This window comes from Kryptolebias marmoratus, linkage group LG6 (assembly GCF_001649575.2).
Source record: "Kryptolebias marmoratus isolate JLee-2015 linkage group LG6, ASM164957v2, whole genome shotgun sequence".
Lineage (NCBI taxonomy): Eukaryota > Metazoa > Chordata > Actinopteri > Cyprinodontiformes > Rivulidae > Kryptolebias > Kryptolebias marmoratus.
The window spans coordinates 28,673,166-28,698,476 of record NC_051435.1 but is presented as its reverse complement, the minus strand read 5'-3'; the positions used below and the strand labels follow the sequence as shown (position 1 = coordinate 28,698,476).

Sequence of the window (25,311 nt, the reverse complement as noted above, 5' to 3'; positions counted from 1 at the left end):
TGTTGTTGTTTCGATTGTTAAAAGTCATTGTTCAAATCAACACCGTTTCTTATTTGAATGTATAATTAAATTGGATTTTCAAACAGTCACTTTCATGGTTCATTACTTCTCAAACGACAGTTTTAACGGCACAAACCTGCACAAACGAAGCACTAACGAACTAGCCTACTTTGGTTTGTTTTGGAGCAAGATGGGGGGATGGTGAACTCTGGATGACCTAAAAAATAATTTTTAATATCTCAGAAACCAAAGCTGCACAAACGAAAATTTTAACGGCACAAACCTGCACAAACGGAGCACTAACCATTCAGACTATTTGCTGGATTTTTGGACGTGGGTGGGGTGTCAGCTTCACACAGCTCAGTCAGACTCCTGAAAGCTAAATTGAGAAGGGTTTGAGATGCCTGCAACAACTTAGTGACCATTTAAAGAACAAATTTGGGTCTCCCAAATGTTCATGCCAGATTTTTAGACTAAGATGACTTCATGTTGAGAAGTGTCAGAGTTGTAGCCATGTTGGTTAAACCTTGAAAATAATGTTATGTGCATTCTCATGCACTATTACAAGATGGGCTCAAAGTGACAATGATTGTCAGCTCCAACCACATCAAATTCCAGCTTAATATCTGCAAAACTGACTGAGTTATAGCCATTTTTGTGTTTTCTAGTATCAATCAGTTGTGGCAGCCATCTGAATTTGTTTTTGGCTCTATAAGTTATTCAGCTGTAGATGAAAATCTGATGATTATTACTGTAAAGTTTCATTAAAATCTATCCGGTGGATCATGGGGTACTTTGCTAACAGACAGACAATGTCGACTCCAAATAATTAATGGCAATATTTTAAACAAATATCTTGTCCAATCAGTTAGCACTCTGGGATCAGTGTAGGGGATCAATCTCAGCTACTACCACACCAAATTTGAGCACGATTTCTGTAAAATTCAGTTCAGAGTTAAAGTCACTGTGTGTGTTTTCTAAGGTCAATTGGCTGTGGCAGACATCTTGAATCTGGATGAGTCCAAAAGTTATACAGCTGTAAATGTACATCCAGTAATTACTTTCTGTAAGTTACGTTAAAACTCGCCCAGTGGTTCGTGGGAAATTTTGCTAACAGACAGGTACATGCACACACAGAAACACATGCAAAAACGTTGTTGCACACCTTTTCAGTGGAGTTTGCTCATTTCTGAGTTTTTATATTGTGTAGCATTGTTGCTCAGAAGGTACTTCCTGATATAACTCATATAATTTGAAAACATTTGTTTTCAATAATCTGATTTTCATAAGTGTCATTGGAAATTATGCAGTGTTAAGATAAATGAAAAATTTCAGAGGCATTTAAAGTAACAGAAACAGCATTTTTATTGTTGTTGTTGTTTGTTTGTTTGTTCTCATTTCTGTTTGCTGAAACAGTTTTACAAAGGAAAAAAAGCAGAGAAAATCATGAAAAGTCTGAGAAAGAAACGCGTTATTCCTCACGGCTCATTAAACCCCTGAAAGCAGCAGGACTGTGCGACTCCTCGGAGTGGAAAGACGTGAGTTCTGGTTCTGGTTCTGGCTGTCCCACATTTGGAACCTCGGAACCGGAGGCAGCAGCTACAGGGGCGGGGCCAAACCACATCTGGATGAAAAACATCTGGTGCTCCTTCTCCGCCCGCGGGCTCTCCCTCCGCTTGAACCGGGGCTGAACACACCGACACGGCCGAGCCCCGCGTCTTTGTCCCGCAGATGATGGCTCGGTGCTGGGCTCTTTGGACCGGGATCATCGTCCTCCTCACAGCCTGTAAGTATTGCCTGCTGCTGGCGACTCTTTTCTTGTTTGTTTTCTTTTTGCCTCGGAGTTGTTTAAAGAGGGCCGAGCAGAGGGGATGGAGGGGGAGGGTGGGGGCTCGCTTTGTTACAGCTTTAACAATCTGATCTTTGAGTAACAGGATAAGAGAAAAGCTCTCTGTCAAAGCAGACTTTTATTTATGCTACAAAGTTGACAAAACAGACTTGTCAGCAGTAAGAGAAACTCAATTTTACAGCAACTTGTGACAGATCTTTGTTCTTTCTTTTCCACATTGTTCATTTTGGGTCAGCATTTTTCCAGAAGGGATTTATTAATGTTCTGTTGACTTTTTGTGACTGGCATCCAAACAGAAAAAATATTGGTTCACAGACAGACGGACAGACACACAGACAGACAAACAGATAGATAGATAGATAGATAGATAGATAGATAGATAGATAGATAGATAGATAGATAGATAGATAGATAGATAGATAGATAGATAGATAGATAGATAGAAGACATTTCTGTTGAAAGAAAAAGTCAAATATAGGACACCTTCAGGTAACACTGTAAAAAGACAGGAAGTTTGCTAATTTACACTAAAAGTAATCAAGAACAAGTTAACATCATTACCTATATATAACTTTTTTTACTTTTTTATTAAGTAGCTAAGGACAGTTTGAAGTAAGTGAACAAAAAATTAAAAGAAGGTTTCTGACATTTTTGTGGTATTTTGTGTAAAAGTTATGAACAGTTAATATCTTACCTGTTGTCGATGCTCAAAGTGGGCCGCTACTCACCAGTGCTAATCAAGGAACGATTATTAGTTTCTGTGGTTTAAATGCCTTTTATTAAGATACCAGAGACAAAATGTTTTGTTGTTTTTTTTTCTTTTTTTACATAATGCATCACAAACTAAGTAATATTCTGTGCAAAAAGCACAATAGTACTTTAGAATTATAAATAAACAAAGCATACTGCTGATGTTGGTGTTATAGCTGACACTAGATTTAAATTGCGTTTAAATTTATTCTTCATATTTGGTATTAAATTTAAATTTCAACTTTGATCTTAAATCTTATAAATAAAAGAGCTGATCATAAATTGGTTTAAAATCTGTCCCGAGTGCAAGAAAAAGCTAAAACTATTTTTTAACAGAGTGACTGTCAACATGGTTAGTTGTGTTCTAAGTCTCCTTATTTATATTTGTGCATTAAAATTAAAATAACTATAAATCAATACTTTTTTTAGTATTATACCTCACATTTAAGCATTATTGAGTAATATGTGATATCATTTAGGCAGCAAAGGAATTAGTAAATACATTTTTGTTTTTGAATAAAAACAAATACCTCATCTTATATATTTTTGTATTATTATTGTTAAACCATGGTATATCTACAGTGACTGACAGGTGCAAACACACTAAAAAACATCTAAATTTGCTGCAAACACATGGATGATGCAAACTACACAAAAAAACAAATGCAATAGAAAAACACTGCAAAAGAAAAATGCTGTAATCAGAGAAAATAGACAGAAGCTAAAACATACAATCAGCAAAATGAATGCAAAGAAAATTGCTGCAAGTACCAAAAACACCAGCAAGTAAGAAAAGCTGCAAACTCATTCCACAAGACGGAAGTGCACCAGATCACCAGGAGGACTCAAGGTTGGATATTGGATATTTGCGTTTCTTGGATTTAGTGGTGTCTTTAGTGACGTATAGGTCATTGGGTGTCTTCCTGTTGTTTGACCCGGTGCTGGCAGTAAGATGTTGGTCAGCCTACCTCTGTGGTCGCCCTCCTTCTAAACATGGTGGTTCACTTAGGGACCATCAACAAATTACCAAACCAGTGACACTTGAAAAACAAAAATGAAATAACCTCAATGTCATGTGAACTTCTGACCCAGAGTTAATGTTAGATTGTTTCACTAGACTGGACAAATAAGACACACCTAACTGTATCTGATTTTAAAGCAGAAGTTAATGTTGAATTGTTTCATTTTGTGGTTGTGTCTTATTACTCAAGTCTAATAAAACAATTTAACATGAATTTTTCATCACCTGGTTTCAAGTCGTGGAAGCTATTGAGAAAAATAATGTTAATTTTTCATAAAAATATTGATATAAGACATAAAATACTTTAAAATCAGATACAGCGGTTGAGGTTTTATGTATAACAAAAGGGGATGTTGAAGAATTTGTTACGGAGGCAACAGGTCAAAGAGAGAAACCCAGACATCCCTCTAACCAGCGACACTCTGCAGCTCCTCCTGAGGGATCCCAAGGCGTTCCCAGGCCAGAGAGGATACGTAGTCCCTCCAGTTCTGGGTTTGCCCTGAAGTCTCTTCACAGTAGGACATGCCCGAAAAACATCCAGTAGCTCTACTCCAAGCTCCCCCTGGATGATGGAGCTCCTCACCTTGTCTCCAAGGCCGAATCTGGCCACCATATGAAGGAAGCTCATTTCACCTGCTTGTATCCTACCAAGTCATATTATATAAAAACTAGAAAAAGTTTTTTAATTTAACAAAAAACATTCAGTTAAAATAGAAATAACGTTTTCATTATTATTATTATTATTCGCCTTGCACTCCATCAGAGGTTTTTATTTTATTTTTTCCTAGTAAGACTTACATACTTCAATACTTTCACACTCTGTCAAATCAGTGTAAAATTCCTTATAAAAATTGCAAACACAAAGCTACTAACATTGTACTATGAAATTACAACTATATATAAATGTGAAAAGAGAAAAGATATAAATTTAGGCAGACTATGTTAAATCAAGTAAAATATTTGACATATTTTCTTGACTGCAAGTTTATCTGTAAGAGTTTGATTTCATTTGTACGCACATAGTTGTTCAAAACAGATTACAGAGAAATTTAAAAGTCTCTCTTAGCTTCAAACTTGGCTAATTGCCATTTGAAGTCTGTATTGAATATGGTTAGTTTTAAAGTAAATTAAAAAGCAAGACTCAATCTATTGCAGATTGATAAAATATCTCATAAACCTGATTAAATTGTTGCCCATATGTGTTTTAAACCCTAATATATATAGTCTGTTTTAAAATTTGAATGTACAACAGCAGACTGACCAGTAAGAGCTAATCTAAAAAAAATGTATAATTCCAAAATAATTTACATGTGGGCAAAAGTTATGGAGTCCTCTGAATGTGTCTGATTTATCTGCAGAATGTGTAAATAAATACATTCTATTACTGCTACTCAGTGTGTGAGTCCTCATTAAAAGCAGCCTATTATCTCACATGGAACAAAGAGCAATTCTATCTGAAAGCTCCTGAACAGCAGCGCACTCAGAGGTTTCTTGGCCTGTTTAAGATGCTGGAGAAGACAGAGACTGGCACTGGAAGAAAATAATGTTTGATGTGTTTAAACATTTAATGTCAGTGCAACATTATTCATTACATTAAGTAGCAAAAAAACACAAAGATAAAGATCACATTCCTCAGCTGGGGAATGAATAGAAGGAGAAGAAACAATTAAAAAAAGCCCTGCACATTAAAATTAGGATTATAAACAAGATAAAATGCTGAAAATGACTAATGTGAAGTGAGCTTGGCTCTGAACTGTTTATTATTAAAGTTAACATGTGCACCCTTTTGTGTATTCAAGTAAAAAAACAAAATTGTCTGTATAAGCTAAACAGTAGTTGTGACTGAGAGGTTGTCCTCTGAGCAGCATGTAGTGTCCAGATTTCCCATCAGCCTTTGAGGGTAAGGAGTTGGATGAGAACTAAGCTCTGAATGTGTCTCGCTTCTGGATTTAATTTATTCCTGGAGGAACACACACACACACGCACACACAGAAGTTTATATTTTTATCCTCATAAGGACATTGTATTGACTTCCAATGACTTCTGTAGTCTAACCCAGAATCTTGCCTTCTGGTACATGCCTAACCCTAACCTAAACCTAATCCATACTGTAGCGCTAAACCTAACCCCTAACCTCGAAATGGTGTTTCACTGTATTCAGACCAGAGCTTGGTTCCCAAAAGGACTATAGGTCAAGTACAATAGCCATAGACAAATTCGGCAATAGTCAAAGACAAAATTACATAAGTGGGTGTTTGTCAATCCTTTTGGCTACACTTCAGTTTATAAGTATTCAGACCAGATGCTAGCAGGTTTTGATTAACGTGCCATAATGGGACACGTTAACGTTTTGAGTCACAGTGACTCCATGGAAGTTGCACGTGGCAACGCAGAAGCTGTAGGACCCAGATGTGTTCACACTGACTGATCCCAGTTTGAGAAAATAACTCTGACACTGATTAATAAAGTATATACTGCCTACAGAACTAGGTAAAGCTTTGAACACACTAACTCATACCATTATCTGTAATTTGATGTGTTTAGATTTTTGACTGGTACAAAACATTAAAAATGGCTAAAGAACTAAACTTTTACCTGTTATTAAACACTATGCAAGGCCATATCATGTCATCTTTTTTATTAAATTAATTATCAAGAAGTTCATTTTAAACATTAAAATCTGTAGGCTATGGAACAATGTTTGACTGGCTTACCTACCCCGATATTGAGTTTAGACAAATGTTTTTCTGTTGCATTTGTCTAAGGTTTCAGTTAATTTAGAATTTTGTTTGAAAGTTGGACTGCACAGTCGGTGAAACTGCTTCAAGATCTTAAAACCAGTGTCTGCAAAATCAGTATAGTAACAAATCATGACCACAAACTGCGACAGCTCTAACCACTGAGCAGCCGTGCCGCCATGACTTTACAATACAAACAAGCTGAACAAAATAAACTAAAGCAACAAATGTTTTTTGCGGGTTTTTTAAGTATCATGTTCTCTTGAGCCATCCATTCACCACAGCTTACTTTTTTAATCAATTTTATTTCTTCATCAAATTCTACTCCAGCGGCTGATAGGACTCATAACCCCTGCGGTCACCAGAAAGCACTTTCACTTTGATTTCTTTTGACACACTTCCAATTTTCTTTCATGAAAATATTTAAGAGCCCAGTCTCTTGTTAAACTTCTGTATTTAACACTTCTTTCTCTTGTCATTCAGGTCCTCCAGGTGCTGTCCAATCTTTCAGCCACCTGAGATACAACCTGTGTAAGTGGTGTGAGGTGTCCAGTCCAGTGTGCAAAGACAGCATTTGTCTCAGTAAATGCAACCTGTCCTCCTTCTGCACTGGCATCGAGGAGATCTGCATTGCCATATGGTGAGACACTATGTTCATTCAGACTCCTTCACACTGAATGACGCTACCCTGCTATGACATAAAAAGAAATTAGCCAAATCACGATGGTCTTTGCAAGGTCTTGGCGAGATCTTCAGGTGTGTCTTAAGAACACAGTGGGTGCTCCATTTCTGTGCTAGAGCAGGATAGGTTGTGGAGAGTTTGAGCAAGTACAAAACTTCAGTAGTTAGGTCGTGGTGGTTTAACATTGTAATGGCAGCATTTCCATGACATGGGGCTCACGTGCACCACCGTGGCTTGGTTATCAGAATTTGAAGCAGAACTCATGTCTAGGCTATGACCCCATCAGGCTCACACATGGCAGCAGTGTCATGCTAGAGAATATTCTAGTGTGCAGCTGTACCCATGTCATGTCAAGGTGGAGTCGAGGCGTGGTGTAATTGCGGGCATATGTGGTAGTATCGTCATGGCAATATGCTGCTGATGCATATAGTGTGGTTTGCTATTTTGTGATCAGTTTGATGTTATACTTTTTGTGTTTGTTGTCCTATTTTATTGTATTCAGTTTATGTTTTTTAATCTCCTCCTTTTTTATCTGCTTTTGTTTTGAGTTTCCTTGTGGTTTTGTTACATATGAGGATGTGATTTAAAAAAAAAATACATTTCAATTGTCTATTTTGAGTCCAAGTAGTTCATTTTCTGTGTTGTATTTTCTTTCCTCTTTGCGATATTTCCTTTTTATTTTTGCACTTGTTTATTCATTGTAGACTTTTTTTGTTGTTATTACTCTTCAGAGCTTTGTCCCAAGTTTTTCTTTTTTGTTGTTGTTTGCTTTATTTCTTTCAAGAAACAGTCATGTTTTATGTCTTTGTCAACTTGTTATGACTGTTTACGGTTAGACGGCTGTGCAATATTTTAACAGAAAAGTATCATGGTGGAACTAGTTAGCAGGGAATATAATTACAGATGGTGAACCATAAACCTTGCTGATTTGAATAGGGATTTAATTTGTACTTCTTATAGAAATAGAAAATGCTTTTTTAAGCCATTAGTGTTCACAAAAATGCTGCACACATTGTTAGCTTACAGTAAAGTCCCAATAGTACAGAACAGTACAGCTGAGTCACATCAGTATGTTTCTGATGAGCATTATGAAACTCCCTGAAGGGATTTCTTCCAGCTCGCTACTGTTAAAGGAGCACAACAAAATTAAAAAAAATCTTTATACACATGGAGTTTGTCATTTTTAGGAGTGGAGTTTTGATGTCAGAACATCTTGCCTTTATGACTTTTATACCAGTTCACGGTATAAACTTGTTTAAAGAAAAATCCCACTCTGGGATCCCCTTGCTGCACCCCCCTAGTTTGTTGTTCACGCCAGCCAGCTCAACCCTCCCAGCTCTCTGCAGGAAACCAGAGAGAAAGACCTGACAGGAAAAAGGGGAGGAGAAGAAAGCAATGGTTTGTTCAAGACAGTGTTTGTATGTCCTGAACTTCAACAATATCAGGTTACACAAGATATACATCATATTTACTCAGAGGCTGTGTGGTTCAGAAATCTCACTGTTCCATCAAGACATTTTTACTAGCACCACTGTTAGTCGACTTTTATTAACAGTGTTTAAGAAAACTTTTCAAACATACCGTAGTACCAAATAAAAAGTAAAATTTGTGTTGAAAAACAAAGAATATGGTTGACTTAAGAGTTCTATTTGGTGTGCCAGAAAAATTGATAACACTGTTTATTTTAAATGACACCATTCCCCACTTTGTGTGGAGTTAAATCAATGTTTGTTGAAAAGTATTTTTTTATTAATATTATATATTGATTAATTATTTTATATATATTAGCACCAAGTTTGCCCTATTCTTTACATGGGCAGTTCCACTTCAACAAAGGCCTGGGAGCTTGTGGGTTCTGTGAAGTATCAATAAATAAATAGTCAAAAAGATGAAACAGAATTCACAGTCTCAAAAGTTATTTCTATTTATTTAATTTAAGATTTTACTGTCAGCTTTCACAGCTCCAGATGGACTGTGCCCAGTTTACATGGAGGAAATTTTACACCACATTACTCCAGCAAAAATACTTAGGTTAAAAAAATATATAAGAATTGTTTTTCTTTTTTTTTTTGTCATACCATTCCACAATCTAAATTCAAAGAACAAAGTGATTGCTCCTTTTCAGTAGTTCTTCCCTACTTGTGGAACAATCTACCAGTTTATATAAAAAAAACTGCTTACACTTTAGCCCCCTTTACCATTTATAAATACATTGGTATATGAGTAAAATTTATTTGTAACAAAAAAAAGACAAGTTTAGCGCTTGAACTTCATTTGGGAATTTTATCTTTGCCCTTCCAGGAGGAAGACCAACAACACAATGACAGTGCACACAATGTGTCACCACCCAACTCTGCCTCTAGACGGTGTTGACCCCACCCTACTGCTGAACTTCACCTCCAGGGAATGTCACATGATCCCACAGATGGTCGAGGATGGAGCCATGATGGTCTGTGGCTGCCAGGGTGAACATGAATGCAATGACAAACTCATCTTTGACAAAGGAGCCAATGGTGAGCAGAGGAAGTGGAGCTTGTTGAATGGAGGATGCTAGGGAGTGAGCATGAAGGATGATGATGGCTGTAACGTTGGAAGTGCTGCTAAATGGATAGGTGGATGAATGACTGGGAAAAAATAAAGGATTTTATGTAGCTGAGATTAATACTGTACATAGAAAATATGAATGGGTAATTGGGTTGGTAACCACTGATCTATGTCTTCTGATCTTTAGGTTTCTCTAGGGTGCAGAGTAAAGATGTCATCCCAGTGGTGGTGATCAGTTTGGTGCCTCCTGTCCTGGTGGCCATAGTTGCTACTGTTGCCTTTTACTTTTACAGAATACGCTGCCCTGATAAACCAGGCCATCCTGCACGTCCAGACTGGCCTACTAAACGTTCCCCAGAGCTCTACCAAGCTTTGGACATACCACATGAGGCAGCAGGTTGTAGGACTGAAGGTGGAGGAGGAGGTGTGATTGGTCCTGGAGTTGAACAGGAGGGCCAGGTGGCTGAACTACTGCCAGTCAAACTGGATATGTTGGTGGGGAAAGGGCGCTTTGCTGAAGTGTGGAGGGCACGCCTGCTACAGGGCCAGAAGGGTGGAGTTGACAGTTATGAAACTGTAGCCGTAAAGGTGTTTCCAGCCATGGAGTACACCTCATGGAGAAATGAGTGCTCCATCTTCTCTGAAACTACATTGCAACATGACAACATAATTCAGTTTCTGGCAGCTGAAGAAAGAGGCCCACCAGGGGAGACCTATTGGCTTGTGTTGGCCTATTACAGTCTGGGGAATCTGCAAGACTACCTCACAGCAAATATACTGAGCTGGGAGGAGCTAGTTTCCATGGGAGGAAGCATAGCAAAAGGACTGGCTCACCTCCATTGTGACACAACATGCAATGGGGAACCAAAGGTAAACTATGCCTACCATCTATTAAAATTTGTAAATGCTGATCATGGCAATGAGAAAAGGTAGTATCTCACTGAGCTGTCACTGTTGGTGACTAGCTGGCAAAGAGCATTCACAATGGAGTCTTCAAAATATCTCAAAATGTTTGTGGGGGTTTTCAGTTTCCTTGTGAGTTGCAGACGCTCGCAGTCTTGTCACTTGAATTTTGAGCACGGTCAAAATTCTTGTGGAACACCTTTTCTCTCAAAATAGTTTCAGGGTTGTTGCGAGCATCTGTGCTGAACCCATTTCAATTTAATTTACATGAATTCTAGAGTGCTAGAGCTGCATTTGACACTTCAAGTTATTTAATAATTATTTAAAAAAAACTGTTTCAGATCTGATTATCTTCATTTCAAGACTCACTCACTCAAAAGGCCACTTAAAAGGCCTCCACACAGCTCGTTGGTCATTTGGTCAGCTTGGCACAGTGTGTAGGGAGATCATCTTCAACAGCGTGCCCCAACGACCAGAGCTGGGAAACACTACTTTAACTGAAAGGCAGGCCTAAATAATGCACTTGTACTTGTTTTACTATTTTAGTTTAAATATCTGTCATGAAATAGGTGTTTTCGTAGAGTATACCTGAAACTCACAGTATAATCAAGGAAGTGATGATTGACTGATCATCAACATGTTAGGCAGGAACAGAACAGAAGTAATCAACTAAACAAAATACAAGCTAGAAAGACATACAAGAAGCAAAAATAACAAAAGTCAGCAAAACTAAATTTAATTAAATAAAACTGGATATTTTTTGCCTTATATTGGTTCTTTTAAAACTGTTTTCTGGGAGTTATATTCTATAAAAGGATACTAATTCTAAACACAGATTAAATTCATCAAATTTAATATATTTTAATAGGTCGAGTAGAACAAAAGGATAAACTAGTTTGTGATAGTTCAGCTTGTTCTTTATTTACCTGTGCCAAGGTTCCTCTTTTCATCTAAGTTTTTCTAAAACTTTTTAATGGAATGATTTGAATAGCTAACAATTCTTTAATGAAGTTTGTTTTGACTGTTTTTTGTTTTTCGTGTTGCTGCAGGTACCAGTTGCCCACAGAGACCTAAAGTGCAGCAATATTTTGGTAAAGAACAAGAAGCAGTGTGCCCTGTGCGACTTTGGTCTGGCCTTAAGGTTAGACCTCTCACTCACGGTTGATGACTACGCACACAGTGGACAGGTAAACTGTGCAGGTTAACTTGTTCTAAGTTGTGCTTAAATACACTGATGAACCAAAACATTAAGACCTTGTACCTGACATGCTTTTGGTTTGTTGCATGCTATAAGACTCCTGCAGATTGTTGTTGTATCTGAGACATTATCAGTAGTATTTATGTGAGGTAAAAATCAGATATACAACTGATCAGACTGCTTTAGCACTTCCCTCAACACCCCGTCTTTAGTTCAATTTATCAATCCTCAAACCATTGTTGGTATATACTAATCCGGTTTGTGTTGTTAATGTTTTTTTTCTTGTCAAAGTCTCTAAAAATATTTTTTCTTACCTCTCTTTCCTGCATTTAACACATTGAATATTTTGGACAGTACTACAGGCTCTCTGAGGGTAACTGGGTAGTGGGGAGCTCTACTAAGACGACAGTAGCCTGAAAGGCTTTTTGTCCAACTGCATTCACATTGCCTTTAGAGACATTGTAATCTCAATATCAGCACATCTGCAGTTAGATCACTGCAGATCTTGGAGAGTTCCTACATTCTCCAGAGAAGGAGCTTTAAACAAACCTTATAAATAGGAATGAGCTGTAGGATCATGGAACATTGCCAATTTAGACCAGATGCTGCTTTTATATAAACCATAGAAACTAGACAATATGTGTTTTTAGTTATTTGGAACTTTTTATGTTTAAATGTTCAGTGCATTATTTTTTCAATTCAGTTTATTAATGTTTTTATTCATTTTGTCTTGAGAGTAATCCAACTCTTGTTCTGCAAAAAGAGGGCAATTTCTTCATTATCATAGGAACTGAATTTTTGTTGGGTTTTGAATACTTATTTTGAGAGCAATTTGCACCTTATATCGTACAATATTTCACTAACATACATATATGTTGTTCTTACAAAAATAGTTAAGTTGATGTGATTGTAAAGTTTAAACCTTTTTGTGTGCTACAAAAACAGTATTTGTTTTATGGTCTGTTTTGGGAATTATTTGGACTACACTTTGTTATCCTGTTCAGGTGGGAACGGCTCGCTACATGGCTCCTGAGGTACTGGAGTCCAGGGTGAACCTGGAGGACCTTGAGGCCTTTAAGCAGATGGATGTTTATTCCACGGCTCTGGTTCTGTGGGAGATGACCTCCCGCTGTGCGGCCATTGGGGGTGAGTTTTCTTTTTTCTATGTATCACAAGTATAAAATCAAGATGGGAATCTTTTAAAGAGAAGACCTTGTTTTCATCCACTTTAAAGACCAGGAACATAGAATTTCAACCATCAGACATCAGATATGAACTTTTTGGCTAGTTATAAGTACTCTCTGAGGGTTATGTTGTGTTCCATTTACCTCGAAAGTTGAAATTTAGATCTAGAAATGGTGACACACTGAACTTGTTCCAGCTGCAAGTCTGAAAACTAGCAGGATTTGCTGATTGTTGTAGTCAATGACCAGGCTAACCATTATTAGCAATGCAAGTCTATAAAAATATTTTTCTTTGATTTTTATCCATTCAAACTCTGTTACACCATGTTTCCTAATAGAGTGCATACAGTACTACAGAAGTATGTGTTACTGATTTGATGAAAAACAAGACAAAATTGACACTTTTTATGCACAAGACTCATATTAGATTTAAAGGTCAGAAATGACTGACATTCTGAGTCTTATTTCTGGCTTCATGATCCGTGGAGACAGAGACGAACCCAGAGTGCAGACTCATTCTTAAGCGAACACTAATTTATTAAATAAACAAACAGCTGACGGCAAGGCGCGGCAAGGCAAGGCGTTTTTGAATACTGAGGGTGACGAGGTAAGTGGAAACAGGTGAGTGGGGATAATGACCGACAGGTGGAGATGGGTGTGGCAAGGAGTGCAAAAGAGTGACAGAGGAATACTGAACAACAACACAAACAGGAAAAACCAAACTGAAACAATAACTAAAAACCGCAACAAAATGATAAAGATAACAAAACTAAAAACACAAAAAATCCAAATCCTCACACATGGAGAGTTTAGATTGAGTTTTTAGACACTGAACTTGAAATTCTGACTTCCAAGCTCACCACCATTAGGCCCACTATGAAGCCATTTTGAGGACCTACATAGTTGTTTGATTGTACAACACTTGGCTAAAGGTTAGCATGACCCTTTCATTTATAAATGTAACATTCATTTATAACAACAGGAGAGGATTCCAGAGTTAAAACTGTGTTGTTGGTCTTAAGTTAAATTTTTAAAGCAGAATTTAAAAAAACCCTATAAACATACAGAGGATGGAGTTACAGGAGCCAAGACTCAAACAACAAACCAGTTTGCTTTGTGCTGCACATGTTCATAAAGAAGAATATATCACTGCAGACAATAGTGATAGTTAAGTAGCACATTTTATAATGTCGTTCAAGAGATCCTAATGAACCAAGAAAGCTCCTGCTCTGACGCAGGGGCAAAAATAAATAAATAGATTACCATAGTTCTAAGAACTACAAACAGCCACAGTACTGCCAGTGCAATAAATAAACACATAAATAAATTCCATGCAAATGACTTCAAATGATTTTAAAAGTGGTATTTTACTTTTAGGAGACAGCTTCCCGACTCAGTATTGTGAGAAAATTTGGAGATGTTCCCATGTAGACTGGATTTTGAGTGTTTGTGACCAAGTGACCAGCAAGCCATGAGGCCATGTTTTGCATGGCCATTTTTAATAAGTCTCAGCCTATTTTTGTGTGCACAGCTGCATTCTTGCCCATGCACATTGTTATGTTGACCCACTTCTGCTTTAATCTCCAGGTGTAAACTTTTGAAATGAAGACAGGTGAAATTTGGGCCAGTGTTCAATAATTATTTACCATCAGTTTGTTTTTTATACCTGGACATGTTTTCAAAAGAAAGCTTCTGTGCAGGTTTTTAAAATACAGCTGTAGCGCTCTTGAGACAGGTTGGAGATGCAGGCGTCGACTCTATAACTATTTTAAGAAAAAATTTGGAACACAGTTTTTTAAAAAGATATCTTAAAAGACTAACACAAGGAAATTAATAACCACATAAAAATGTTGCAAGACATTCTGGAGACTCCTTCATGAATGCCATTTGCTAACTCGTCATAGCCCAGTGATATACCACCTTAGGGTCTGTAAACTGGTTCCCTGCAGACTGAAAGCACCAAATGATCCTGTTGTTGCTGAAGAGGCGAGGCTAGGTTAGGCAAGGCTCGTGAATCGGGGTCCAGGCAAGGGTCCGTGGGCATGAATGCAATCAGAAACTGTGTCAATACGCTGGACATTTACTTGGTTAAACCGTTCAATAATCTGGCAAGGAGTGAGTGTTGGTTGAGGTCTTAAATACTGACTGTAACAGGTGAGACTAATGGCTGTGATTACGTGGGCATGGAAACAGGGGCGTGGCATGAGACTGTGATGCAATGGAAAATTACTGAGCTGTGGCAGGACTGGGCACAGGAGGCGTGGCAGAAACAGTGGAAGCTGTGACACAATTTAATGATTTATTTATTGAAGTAGATTTAAGGTGAAGGGCACATCTGAGCAGCTGATCAGGGTCATACTTACTGTAGCTCTGTGTCCTGAAACTCAAGTAGGAGTCAGAGGTGATTTACATACTTGTGATTTTAAAGGAGACTTATCTGTGTTTTTTTTTCTGAAACTCTAAGCTGCTCCTGATAGACAGTTTTGGCCTCTGTAAAAATGAGCTGGCTGTGTCTGTTTGTAGATCAGCAATATTTAAAACCTCATCTGCTGAAGAGGATCCTCCCATCTCTGCTGTTTCTAATATGCAGTCACATGCTAATTTTCTCCGGAGAGTAAATCTGCCAAATAGTGAGTGAGGAATGCATGTTTCTGTGCAGCTCTAAACAAATAAAATGAGCAGAACCTCCAACAGCAGCTGAAAATTAAAGAACGGGTTACAAAGTTGTTGTTTTTTTGTGAGAGATTTACGAATATATATTTGTGTTGGCACAGAGGTGAAGAGCTATGAGCCGGTGTTTGGCTCAAAGGTTTGCGAGCAGCCCTGCGTGGACAGCATGAGAGACCTGGTGCTGAGGGACCGAGGACGACCGGACATCCCCTCAACGTGGATGCAGCACCAGGTCAGAAACAATTTGAAATACTTCAGCATTTTGTAGAACACAGTAACACTGACAGAGCTTAGACTGCCAGACTGCATTTTATATTAGGGTAGTTTTGGTTTTACTGTCACATAGTTTATATATATATATATATATATATATATATATATATATATATATATATATATATATATTTTTTTTTTTTTTTACATTGAAACACTTTCTCAAAATATCTTTAAAGAGGTGCTACCATTATTTTATGTCAAGTTTTATGCTGTAATGCAAAAGAATACATCTTGATGAATTTTTGCCTTTATGACAAAACTTCTCCAGGTCCTTCAATTTGGATGGGTGCTGCTTGTGTACGTCCATTTATAGGGGTCGTACTGGCCATCCCTATAAATTTGCTGCCCCCTTCCCCCATTGGTCCCCCTGTCACATACACATAATATTTTTAACTTTTTTAAATCCTTGAACCAGGCCATTGCTTCCTAATTTGCTGCATGAGGGTGACTAAAAGTCAGTCTTTGAAAAGAAGACAGGGAAAGCAGATATGTTCCAACAAGTACAACTGAATTTCTGAAATTCTTTTATGACTTTTGATTTTGGTGTGCCAGCCTTGAATTTTCAGTGGACCCCACATGGCCAAACATTCTGGAGGTGCCACTAATTTAGCGTCATAACGTGGTGACAGCGAGGCGAACCCAATATGCAGACTCATCTTCAAAATGAAAAACTGATTTATTAAAATAACAAAACTAGAAACAAAAAGGGCTGACGTGGCAGCAAAAAAACTATAACAGAAATCCAAACTGAGGCGAGGCGAGGCAAGGCAAGGCAATAGTACGAGCAACATCAACAAACAACAATGAATCGGCAGGGAGGTCTTCTTCTTCTTCTTTTTAGTTTTTAATGGCGGTTGGCAACAAACTTTTAGCAGCATTACCGCCACCTACCAGTATGGAGTGTGGTTCAACATGGACTAAATAATAACCTACACCTATATTATGCTATTTTCTTAGACATTTTCCCTACCTTATACTCACAAATATCTATATTTATTCAAACCCATAATCTCCTTTAATCATCTTTATATCTTACTCCCCTTTATTATGTATATATTCACATTTATACTTTTATTATAATTATATTCTTTGAAACAGTTTAGTTCTCTTTAAAAATTGCATAATTATCTGTATCTGCTTACTCCCCATATTCTTCCTCAGAATATCTATTAGATCAAACTTTTCCTTTATTCTTTCAAATTCTCTCCTCATAGCCCTTCTCTCATTTTCATACTTATTACATTCCAAAATACAATGTTTTATTGTTTCATCTTCTCCACAATATTCACATTTTCCAGTTTTATGCTTTATAATTTTGAAAAGTGAAAAGTTAAGTCCTGAATGCCCAAATCTCAATCTTGTTATCACTCTCTCTTCCTTCCTATTTCTTCGTCCATGGCTTCTTTCTCCTACCATCTTCTGAATTTCGTGAAACCATCTTCCTGTTTTCCCCCTATCCCACCTATTTTGCCATGTTTTCATCAATTTTTCCTTAACAATACTCCTTCCTTCAGACTTACTTATTTTAACTATGATACTGATTGGATTCTTAATTTCCCTCTTTGCCATTCTGTCTGCCATCTCATTTCCCAGCACTCCTATATGTGCTGGTACCCACACAAATACCACAACCAAACCCATCTTCTGAATTCTAAAAACTGTATGCATTATTTCCATTAATATATCTGTTCTACTATCTGTTTGATTATTTTTTAGACTCAATAATACAGAGCTTGAATCCGAACATATTATTGTTTTAATTGGTCTTATTTCCTCTACCCATTGTAAGGCTAATAATATCGCCATCATTTCTCCTGTATATACTGACAAATTATCTGTTAATCGTTTTCCTATTTTAATGTTGAATTCTGGAACTACATATGCTATTCCTACTTTCTCATTTATTTTTGATGCATCCGTATAAATTTGCAAATATTTATAATAATTATTTAAATGTATTTGTACTGAATTACTATCCATACTACTACATATATCTTGTCTCTTTTCCATTAACTCCATATCTACTTTTACTTCTGGTAGTACCCATGGTGGAATGATTGATGTTATTATTGATTGACTAATTTCTATTTTATCCATCTTAAACTCTTTCAGTTTCTTTTCTATCATCCATCCAAAACTCCTCATTTCTTTCTTTTCTTTTTCCCAACATGGCCTTAATATCTCCAGATTTGGATGGTCATAACCATTTCCTTGAAGATTCAACCAATAACTAATTTCCAAATATGTTCTTCTTAAGTCTAATGGCATTTCTCCCATTTCAACTTCTAATGCTGCTGTTGGTGTTGTTTTAAATGCACCTGTACATAATCTCAAAGCCTGATGTTGGATATTATCTATTTTAAGCAGATGTGCTTTAGCAGCTGATCCATATACTATACACCCAAAATCTATATTGGCTCTAATCATTCCTACATAAATATGCTTTAGAGATTTCCTATCTGCTCCCCAATCACTACCTACTAAGCATCTCATAATATTCAAGATTTTCTTACACTTATCCACTATTTTTTGTATGTGTTCCTTCCATATTAATTTTTCATCAAACCATACTCCTAAAAATTTTATACATTTTACCTGCTCCAACTCTTGGTTATATAATGTTAATTTTATTTCTTTATTTGTTTTTTTCTGGGTAAATAACATTACCTTTGACTTTTCAACTGAAAATTTAAATCCCCATTGAAATGCCCACTTTTCTATTTTATAAATTTCTTCCTGTAATTTCTTTACACAAAATTCAACATTCTTCCCCCTCTTCCAAACGGCTCCATCATCCGCAAAAAGTGAACATCCCATGTCCTGTCCAAGATCTTTAAATACATCATTTATCATTATTGAAAATAATACAGGACTTATAATACTTCCTTGCGGTGTTCCATTCTCTACTACATACTTTCCTGATACAACCTCACCAATTCTAACTTGTAATTTCCTATTTGCCAAAAAATCTTTAATCCAATTAAATATCTTTCCCTTGATTCCCATTTTGTATAATTTGATTAACAATCCCTCTACCCACATCATATCATATGCTTTTTCAATATCAAAGAACACTGCCACCACACTTTCTTTATTTACTTGTGCTTTTCTAATTTCATATTCTAGATATATTGTTGGATCACTTGTACTCCTTCCTTTTCGAAACCCACTTTGATATTTTGATAAATATCCTTCCTTATTTAAATAATGCACTATTCTATTATTAATCATTTTTTCCATTATTTTACATAGATTTGACGTTAGAGCTATTGGCCTATAATTTCCTGGTTTTGAGTTATCTTTTCCTGGTTTAGCTATGGGTATAATTATGGATTCTTTCCATTTCATTGGTAATTTTCCTGCCTCCCAAATTTTATTATACAATTTTAATATTATATCCTTAGATTTTCCATTGAGTTGCTGTATCATTTTATACCAAATTTGATCTTTTCCTGGCGCTGTATTTTTTATCTTCTTGAGTACATAATTTAACTCTGTTTTTGTAAATTCCACATTCATTAAATTATTTACTTCTTCATCCTCCTTCATTATTTCTTTATATTTAAGTTTTGTATCTTCTCTTCCTTTTCTTCCTTCTACATCAATATTATTTGAACTATGAATTTTATTAAATGTTTTAGCCAATACTTCAACTTTATCTTCATCTCTTATGATGTCAGTATCTTCTATTTTCAGTACAGGATAATCAAATTCCCTCTTTTTACCATTCATTCTTTTAATCATTCTCCAAACTTTCTCTATCTTTGTTTCTCTCCCTATTGTCCCACAAAAGTTTCTCCAATATTCTCTTTTTGCATTTTTTACAGTTCTCCTTGCTATAGCTTGTTTACTTTTATATTCAATTAAATTCTTATAGATTGGGTTTTGTTTTAGTACCTTAAATGCTTTATTTCTCAACTTTATTGCTTCTTTACATTCATTTGTCCACCATGGCACAATTTTCTTATCCTTCAGATATCTAATTTTTTTAATAGAGACATCTGCTGCTTCTATTATTATTTTTGAAATTATTGAATTTAACTCATCTATATGCACATCCATATTTACTCTTTCTAGGTTTACTTGACTCACATATCTGAATTTATTCCAATCTGCTTTGTTGAAATTATATCTTTCCCCCACCTTTATATTTTTACTATTTAACTTTAATCCAATTCTTACTATAATGGGATAATGATCACTCCCTATTGTCGTTGTTTTATCCACATTCCACTCACAAATTCCCGCCATTATATTTGAAACTATTGTTAAATCAATATTTGATTCCATCCCTGTCCTTATGTTGATCCTTGTCCCCCTTCCATCATTAATACAAACTAAATTCTTCATTTCCATTACTTCTTCTAAAACTTGCCCATTTTTATCATTACTTTTACCCCACACTGTACTATTTGCATTAAAATCGCCACACCAAATCACTTTCCCCTCCAAATATTCAATTATCTCCCCCATTTCTTCAACCAATAATGTCTTACAGGAATTATAAAAATTTATTATTCTGAATTTTTCCTGTTCCTCCCACACTTCAATTACTATATATTCTAATTTCTCCCCTTTTCCTAATAGCTTATATTGTATGTCTTGTTTAATAAATATTCCACACCCTCCTCCATTCCCCTCTTGACGATCCCTTCTTACACTAACATATCCCTTTATCACAAACTCTAATCTTGTCTTTAACCATGTCTCCTGAATACATATGATTTCTGGTTTTTCTGCAATCTCTTCAATATATCCTTTCAATTCTTGTCCATTTGCAACTAAACTCCTAGCATTCCAATGTAGTAATATCATGAAATATTTTCACCTGTCACTCCCAGTCTTCCATCTACCTCCAGTTTTTTCTTTATATTCTCCCATGACCCTTCTTTAAAGCCCAAGAACTTTTCAGCTCCTCTCACTATGATCTTAATTTTTTCCGTTTTATGCTTTGCTTGATCAGTGCAGTTGATTACATAAGCTACAAATAGTATTAATTTTTCTATTGATAATGTTTCATTTTCATCTACCTGCACCTTACTTTGCTGTATATTTTGACTCGTTGTTTGTTCCCTCTCTTTGTTTTGTTCCTTCACATTTTTAACTGCTTCTGCATAGCTTATGTTCTTAGTAGTTTTAATCTGTGTGATTTCTTTTGCTCTCTTCCTTACCTCACACCCTCCATATGTTACTCTATGATTTCCCCCACAATTACAACACTTCTCTTGTGTTTCTTCTTTGCATTCCTCAAATCTATGATCTTCCCCACACTTTGGGCATCTCTGCTTTCCTTTGCACACTGCTGCTATATGACCATATCTTTGGCATTTAAAGCACCGAAGTGGTGGAGGAATATAAGGCCTGACCTGATAACTCATGTATCCTATTTTGATATTTTTTGGCAACTCATGTTCTTCAAATTCAATGAGTATTGACAAACTTTTCTCTCTTCTTCCCTCCACTATTCTAAGTAGTCTTTCCAGTTTGCTTACTTTCACTCCTACCACATTTTTCTTTATTTTATCCAGATCCTCATCAATAGGGATTCCATAAATCACCCCTCTATTTTTTTTATTTTCTCCCATTACTTTATTCTCCCACACATTTCTCCTGCAAATATTTTCCACCTTTAAAGCCTTGTTTTTTTGTTCCAAATCTTTACAGACTACCAACAAATTTCCATCTCTCAAGATCTTTACCATTTCTACATCACCTATTTTCTTTTTAACTTCTTTAGATACCTCAATAGGGCTTACTGCACCCTGTCCTTCATTTTTCAGTTTTATTATTACTTTAAACTCCTCCTTCGTAACTTTTCTCCTGACTATCCTTTCTTCATCCGAACTACTNGAAACCAGAAAACTGCTGAGCAGAGGACAGGTGAATGATGACAACACAGAACCAAAGCATAAAGAAGACAAAACAATACCAAGACAAGGACAAAAAACAGCAAATACAAGAAAACCCTAAATCAAAACAGAACAAAACCCAGACACATGACATTTAGAGTTGTCAATGAACCTAACATGCATGTTTTCAGTTTGTGGAAGAAAATCTGAGTATCTGGAGGAAACCCACACATAACATCCAAAACATGCTAACTCCACACAGAAAGGCCCATGTGAACCAGCAACCTTCAACCTGGGAGGCAACAGCTCTGACCACTGCTAAACTTTCACAATGAGAAATAAATTAACCACAGAAATAATATTTCAGCTCATAATAATCAGCTCATAAAATACAAATAACCCAAACAAAAACAATAATAACAGACACAATGTAGCCACAAAAAGATGAGAAATAAAGAGACATAAATGTGTCAGAGTCTGGTGATCCTGGTGGTTTTTGGGTTCTATTCTGTCATTCTCCAGTAGGGGGCTTCAGCACTCCTGGAGGCGCTGCAGACAGGTGTTCCTCATCTCAATCACCTAGGAGGCATTTAAGGAGTTGGCAGCCAGCACCTCACTGTCAGAGTGTTAACTCAGTGGTACGTGTGTTACCGCCCTGGCTCTTGTTCTTGTCATAGAACTATTTCATGTTTGCTTGCCTTGTTTCAGGTTTTTTCAAGTTCAAGTATTTCTCATGACCAAGCCGTTCTACAGTCCTGGAAGAGTTTCTCGTGCCATCTCGCTCCTGGATTCCCACGCTGCCTAACCACTTGGATCGCCTCCTAGACCGAACCCTGCTCACCCTCATTACCACCTGGATCCAACCCAGATTCTGCTCCTCTCTCCCCGGCCGTCCAGTACTCCACGCCACTGTAAGCTGTTGTCTGTTTGGAACTCTTTCTGCCACCTTGTCAAGAGACTTTTCTAATCACGTGTCTCCACTCACAGTGACGTGTCCAATCCTGAGCTGCTGTTCCAGAGTCCAGACGGACTAATTAATAAAACCTAATTGTAAATCTACTTCTGTCCCCTGAGTGGTGTTCTGCATGTGGGCTAAAACCATGACAGAACACTCTGACCAGACTAAGCCCACAGACACACTCAGGAGAGCTCTTGGGGAACAACAGCAGAGGATTGATTCTCACGAAGAGGTGTTAAGAAAATAGATAGGAGATAATAGAGCTCGCCAACGAAGAAGAGCTAAACTCGGCCGGACATCCATTAGAGTTCCGATTCCACCTGTGAAGCCTGATCCAGGTTTTACTACCCTGAGTTCTGAGAAAGATGAACCGGAACCCATGCAGATAGGTCATACACGATTGTCCATAGACAAGAGAGAGAGAGACGTAAGAGCCTAGGCTTGTGCCTTTAAGACACTTATTGGACATTTTGAGTACCAGGTTATGCCTTTTGGGTTATGTAACGCCCCTGCTGTTTTTCAGGCTCTAGTGAATAATGTGCTCAGAGATTTTTTGAATATTTTTGTGTTCGTCTACCTGGATGACATCTTGATTTTTTTTCCAGATCCATTGAGGAGCATCGCCGCCATGTTCGTCTTGTGTTACAATGACTCCTGGAGAACAGTCTTTTTGTAAAGGCAGAGAAATCTGACTTTCACTCATCCTGTCTCATTCCTAGGATTGATCCTCGAGGGTGGGCAGTTCGGTCGGACCCTATTAAGATCAAGGCTGTACTGGACTGGCCCGTTCCGGAGGATCGGAAACAACTACAGCGTTTTTTGGGGTTTGCAAACTTTTATAGACGGTTCATACAAAACTACAGTCTGGTGGTGGCTCCATTGACCGCTCTCACTTCTACCAAGAGAAGGTTTGTTTGGACCCTTGAAGCCTCAAAGGCCTTTAACGACCTCAGGGAGAGGTTTGCTGAAGCTCCTGTTCTGGTTCAGCCAGATCCACAGACAGTTTATTGTGGAAGTGGATGCCTCTGACACTGGTGTAGGAGCGGTACTCTCTCAACGCTCCCAGGCCGATGACAAACTGCATCCGTGTGCTTTCTTCTCACATAAACTGACACCTACGGAGAGAAACTATGACGTTGGTGACCGTGAACTTCTTGCCATTAAATTGGCTTTGGAGGAGTGGCGGCACTGGCTAGAAGGGACTGAACTCCCTATAATGATTTGGACGGATCATAAGAATCTATTGTATATTTCATCTGCCAAGAGACTAAACCCCCGACAGGCACGCTGGTCTTTGTTTTTCTCCCGGTTTAACCTGAACATTTCTTTTCGCCCAGGAACGAAGAATGTCAAGCCTGACGCACTTTCTCGCCAGTTCTCTTCAGAAGAACAAGCCAAGGAACTAACCACTATTCTCCCTCCTAGCTGTGTTATAGGGTCTCTGACTTGGGAGATTGAAGAACTGGTGCAACGCGCACTTCAGGATGAGCCTGATCCAGGGACCAGACCACCTAACTGGTTTTATGTTCCATCATCTGTGCGCTCAAGACTGATCCACTGGTTTCACTCAAAGTTTTCTGCTCACCCAGGTATAAGCCGATCTATATCCATGATCTCAAGACGCTTTTGGTGGCCGTCATTACATAAGGGCGTCAGAGACTGTTAGCCTGTCCTGTGTGTACACGTAATAAGTCTTCCCATAAACCCCCTGCTGGGTTGTTACAGCCCCTGGAGATGCCTAAGAGACCATGGTCTCACATTGCCTTGGACTTTGTCACAGGACTGCCCTGTTCACAAGGTATGACCACAATCATGACTGTTAGATCGTTTTTCTAAGGCTTGTCACCTTATTTCCCTCAGGAAGCTGCCATCAGCATTCCAAACAGCTCAACTGCTGGTAAAACATGTTTTCTGGCTTCATGGTATCCCAGTAGATATAGTTTCTGATCGTGGGCCCCAGTTTATTTCACAAGTGTGGAAACAGTTCTGTCTGGCACTTAATGCCAAGGTTTCACTTTCGTCAGAGTTTCATCCACAGTCCAATGGCCAGACAGAACGGATGAACCAGGAACTTGAATCCACACTCAGGTGCTTCACTTCCACTAATCCAAATCCACCAGACTGGAATAAGTTTCTTACCTGGGTCGAGTACGCACATAACGCTCACATCTCAGTTGCTACTGGCCTGTCCCCATTTGAGGTTTCCCTGGGCTATCAGCCGCCTCTTTTCCCTGCAGATGAGAAACAGATTTCTGTTCCTTCTGTACACCATCATATTCGCCGTTGCAGACGAGTGTGGTCTGACACCATTCGTGCTCTGCAACGCACCGCTTCTCAAAATCAGAGGCTGGCTGACCGCAAGCGGACACCAGCACCTGAATACAGCCCTGGTCAGAGGGTATGGCTTTCAGCTAGGGAGATCCCACTTAAGGCCATGTCCAAGAAGCGGTCTCCCTGGTACATAGGACCTTATGAAATAGTCTGTCATCAGCCCCACTGCTGTCTGTCTCCGATTACCCTCCAATCTCCGCATCCATCCCACCTTCCATGTGTCCCAGTTGAAACCTGTTAGGTCCAGCCCATTGTGCCCTCCGGCTGAATCCCCACCACCCGCCGGGGAGTTTGAGGGTCATCCTGTCTATACAGTCCGGCGGATCATTGACGCCCGACAGCGAGGCAGGGGGTGGCA

General features: G+C 37.9%; 1 protein-coding gene across 5 annotated transcripts in view; it reads left to right on the top strand.

Annotated features, from left to right (window-relative positions):
* The first annotated feature begins 1,627 nt into the window (after positions 1-1,627).
* tgfbr2l (transforming growth factor beta receptor-like) overlaps positions 1,628-25,311 on the top strand; it is a 26,364-nt gene continuing 2,680 nt past the window's right edge. The window contains exons 1-9 of one of the 5 annotated variants that reach the window (XR_005233282.1): positions 1,628-1,786; positions 6,842-6,998; positions 9,342-9,553; positions 9,772-10,454; positions 11,537-11,674; positions 12,690-12,831; positions 15,644-15,771; positions 22,187-22,302; positions 22,373-25,231. Coding sequence is in view for 2 of the 5 variants with exons in the window: in XM_037976035.1 (XP_037831963.1) it covers positions 1,732-1,786; positions 6,842-6,998; positions 9,342-9,553; positions 9,772-10,454; positions 11,537-11,674; positions 12,690-12,831; positions 15,644-15,771; positions 22,187-22,189 (1,518 nt within the window). In the remaining 3 variants the exon portion in view is untranslated. Of the gene's footprint in view, positions 1,787-6,841; positions 6,999-9,341; positions 9,554-9,771; positions 10,455-11,536; positions 11,675-12,689; positions 12,832-15,643; positions 15,772-22,186; positions 25,232-25,311 lie in introns of those variants that run through there. The other 4 variants (XR_005233284.1, XR_005233283.1, XM_037976035.1 and 1 more) reach the window with 4 other exon arrangements.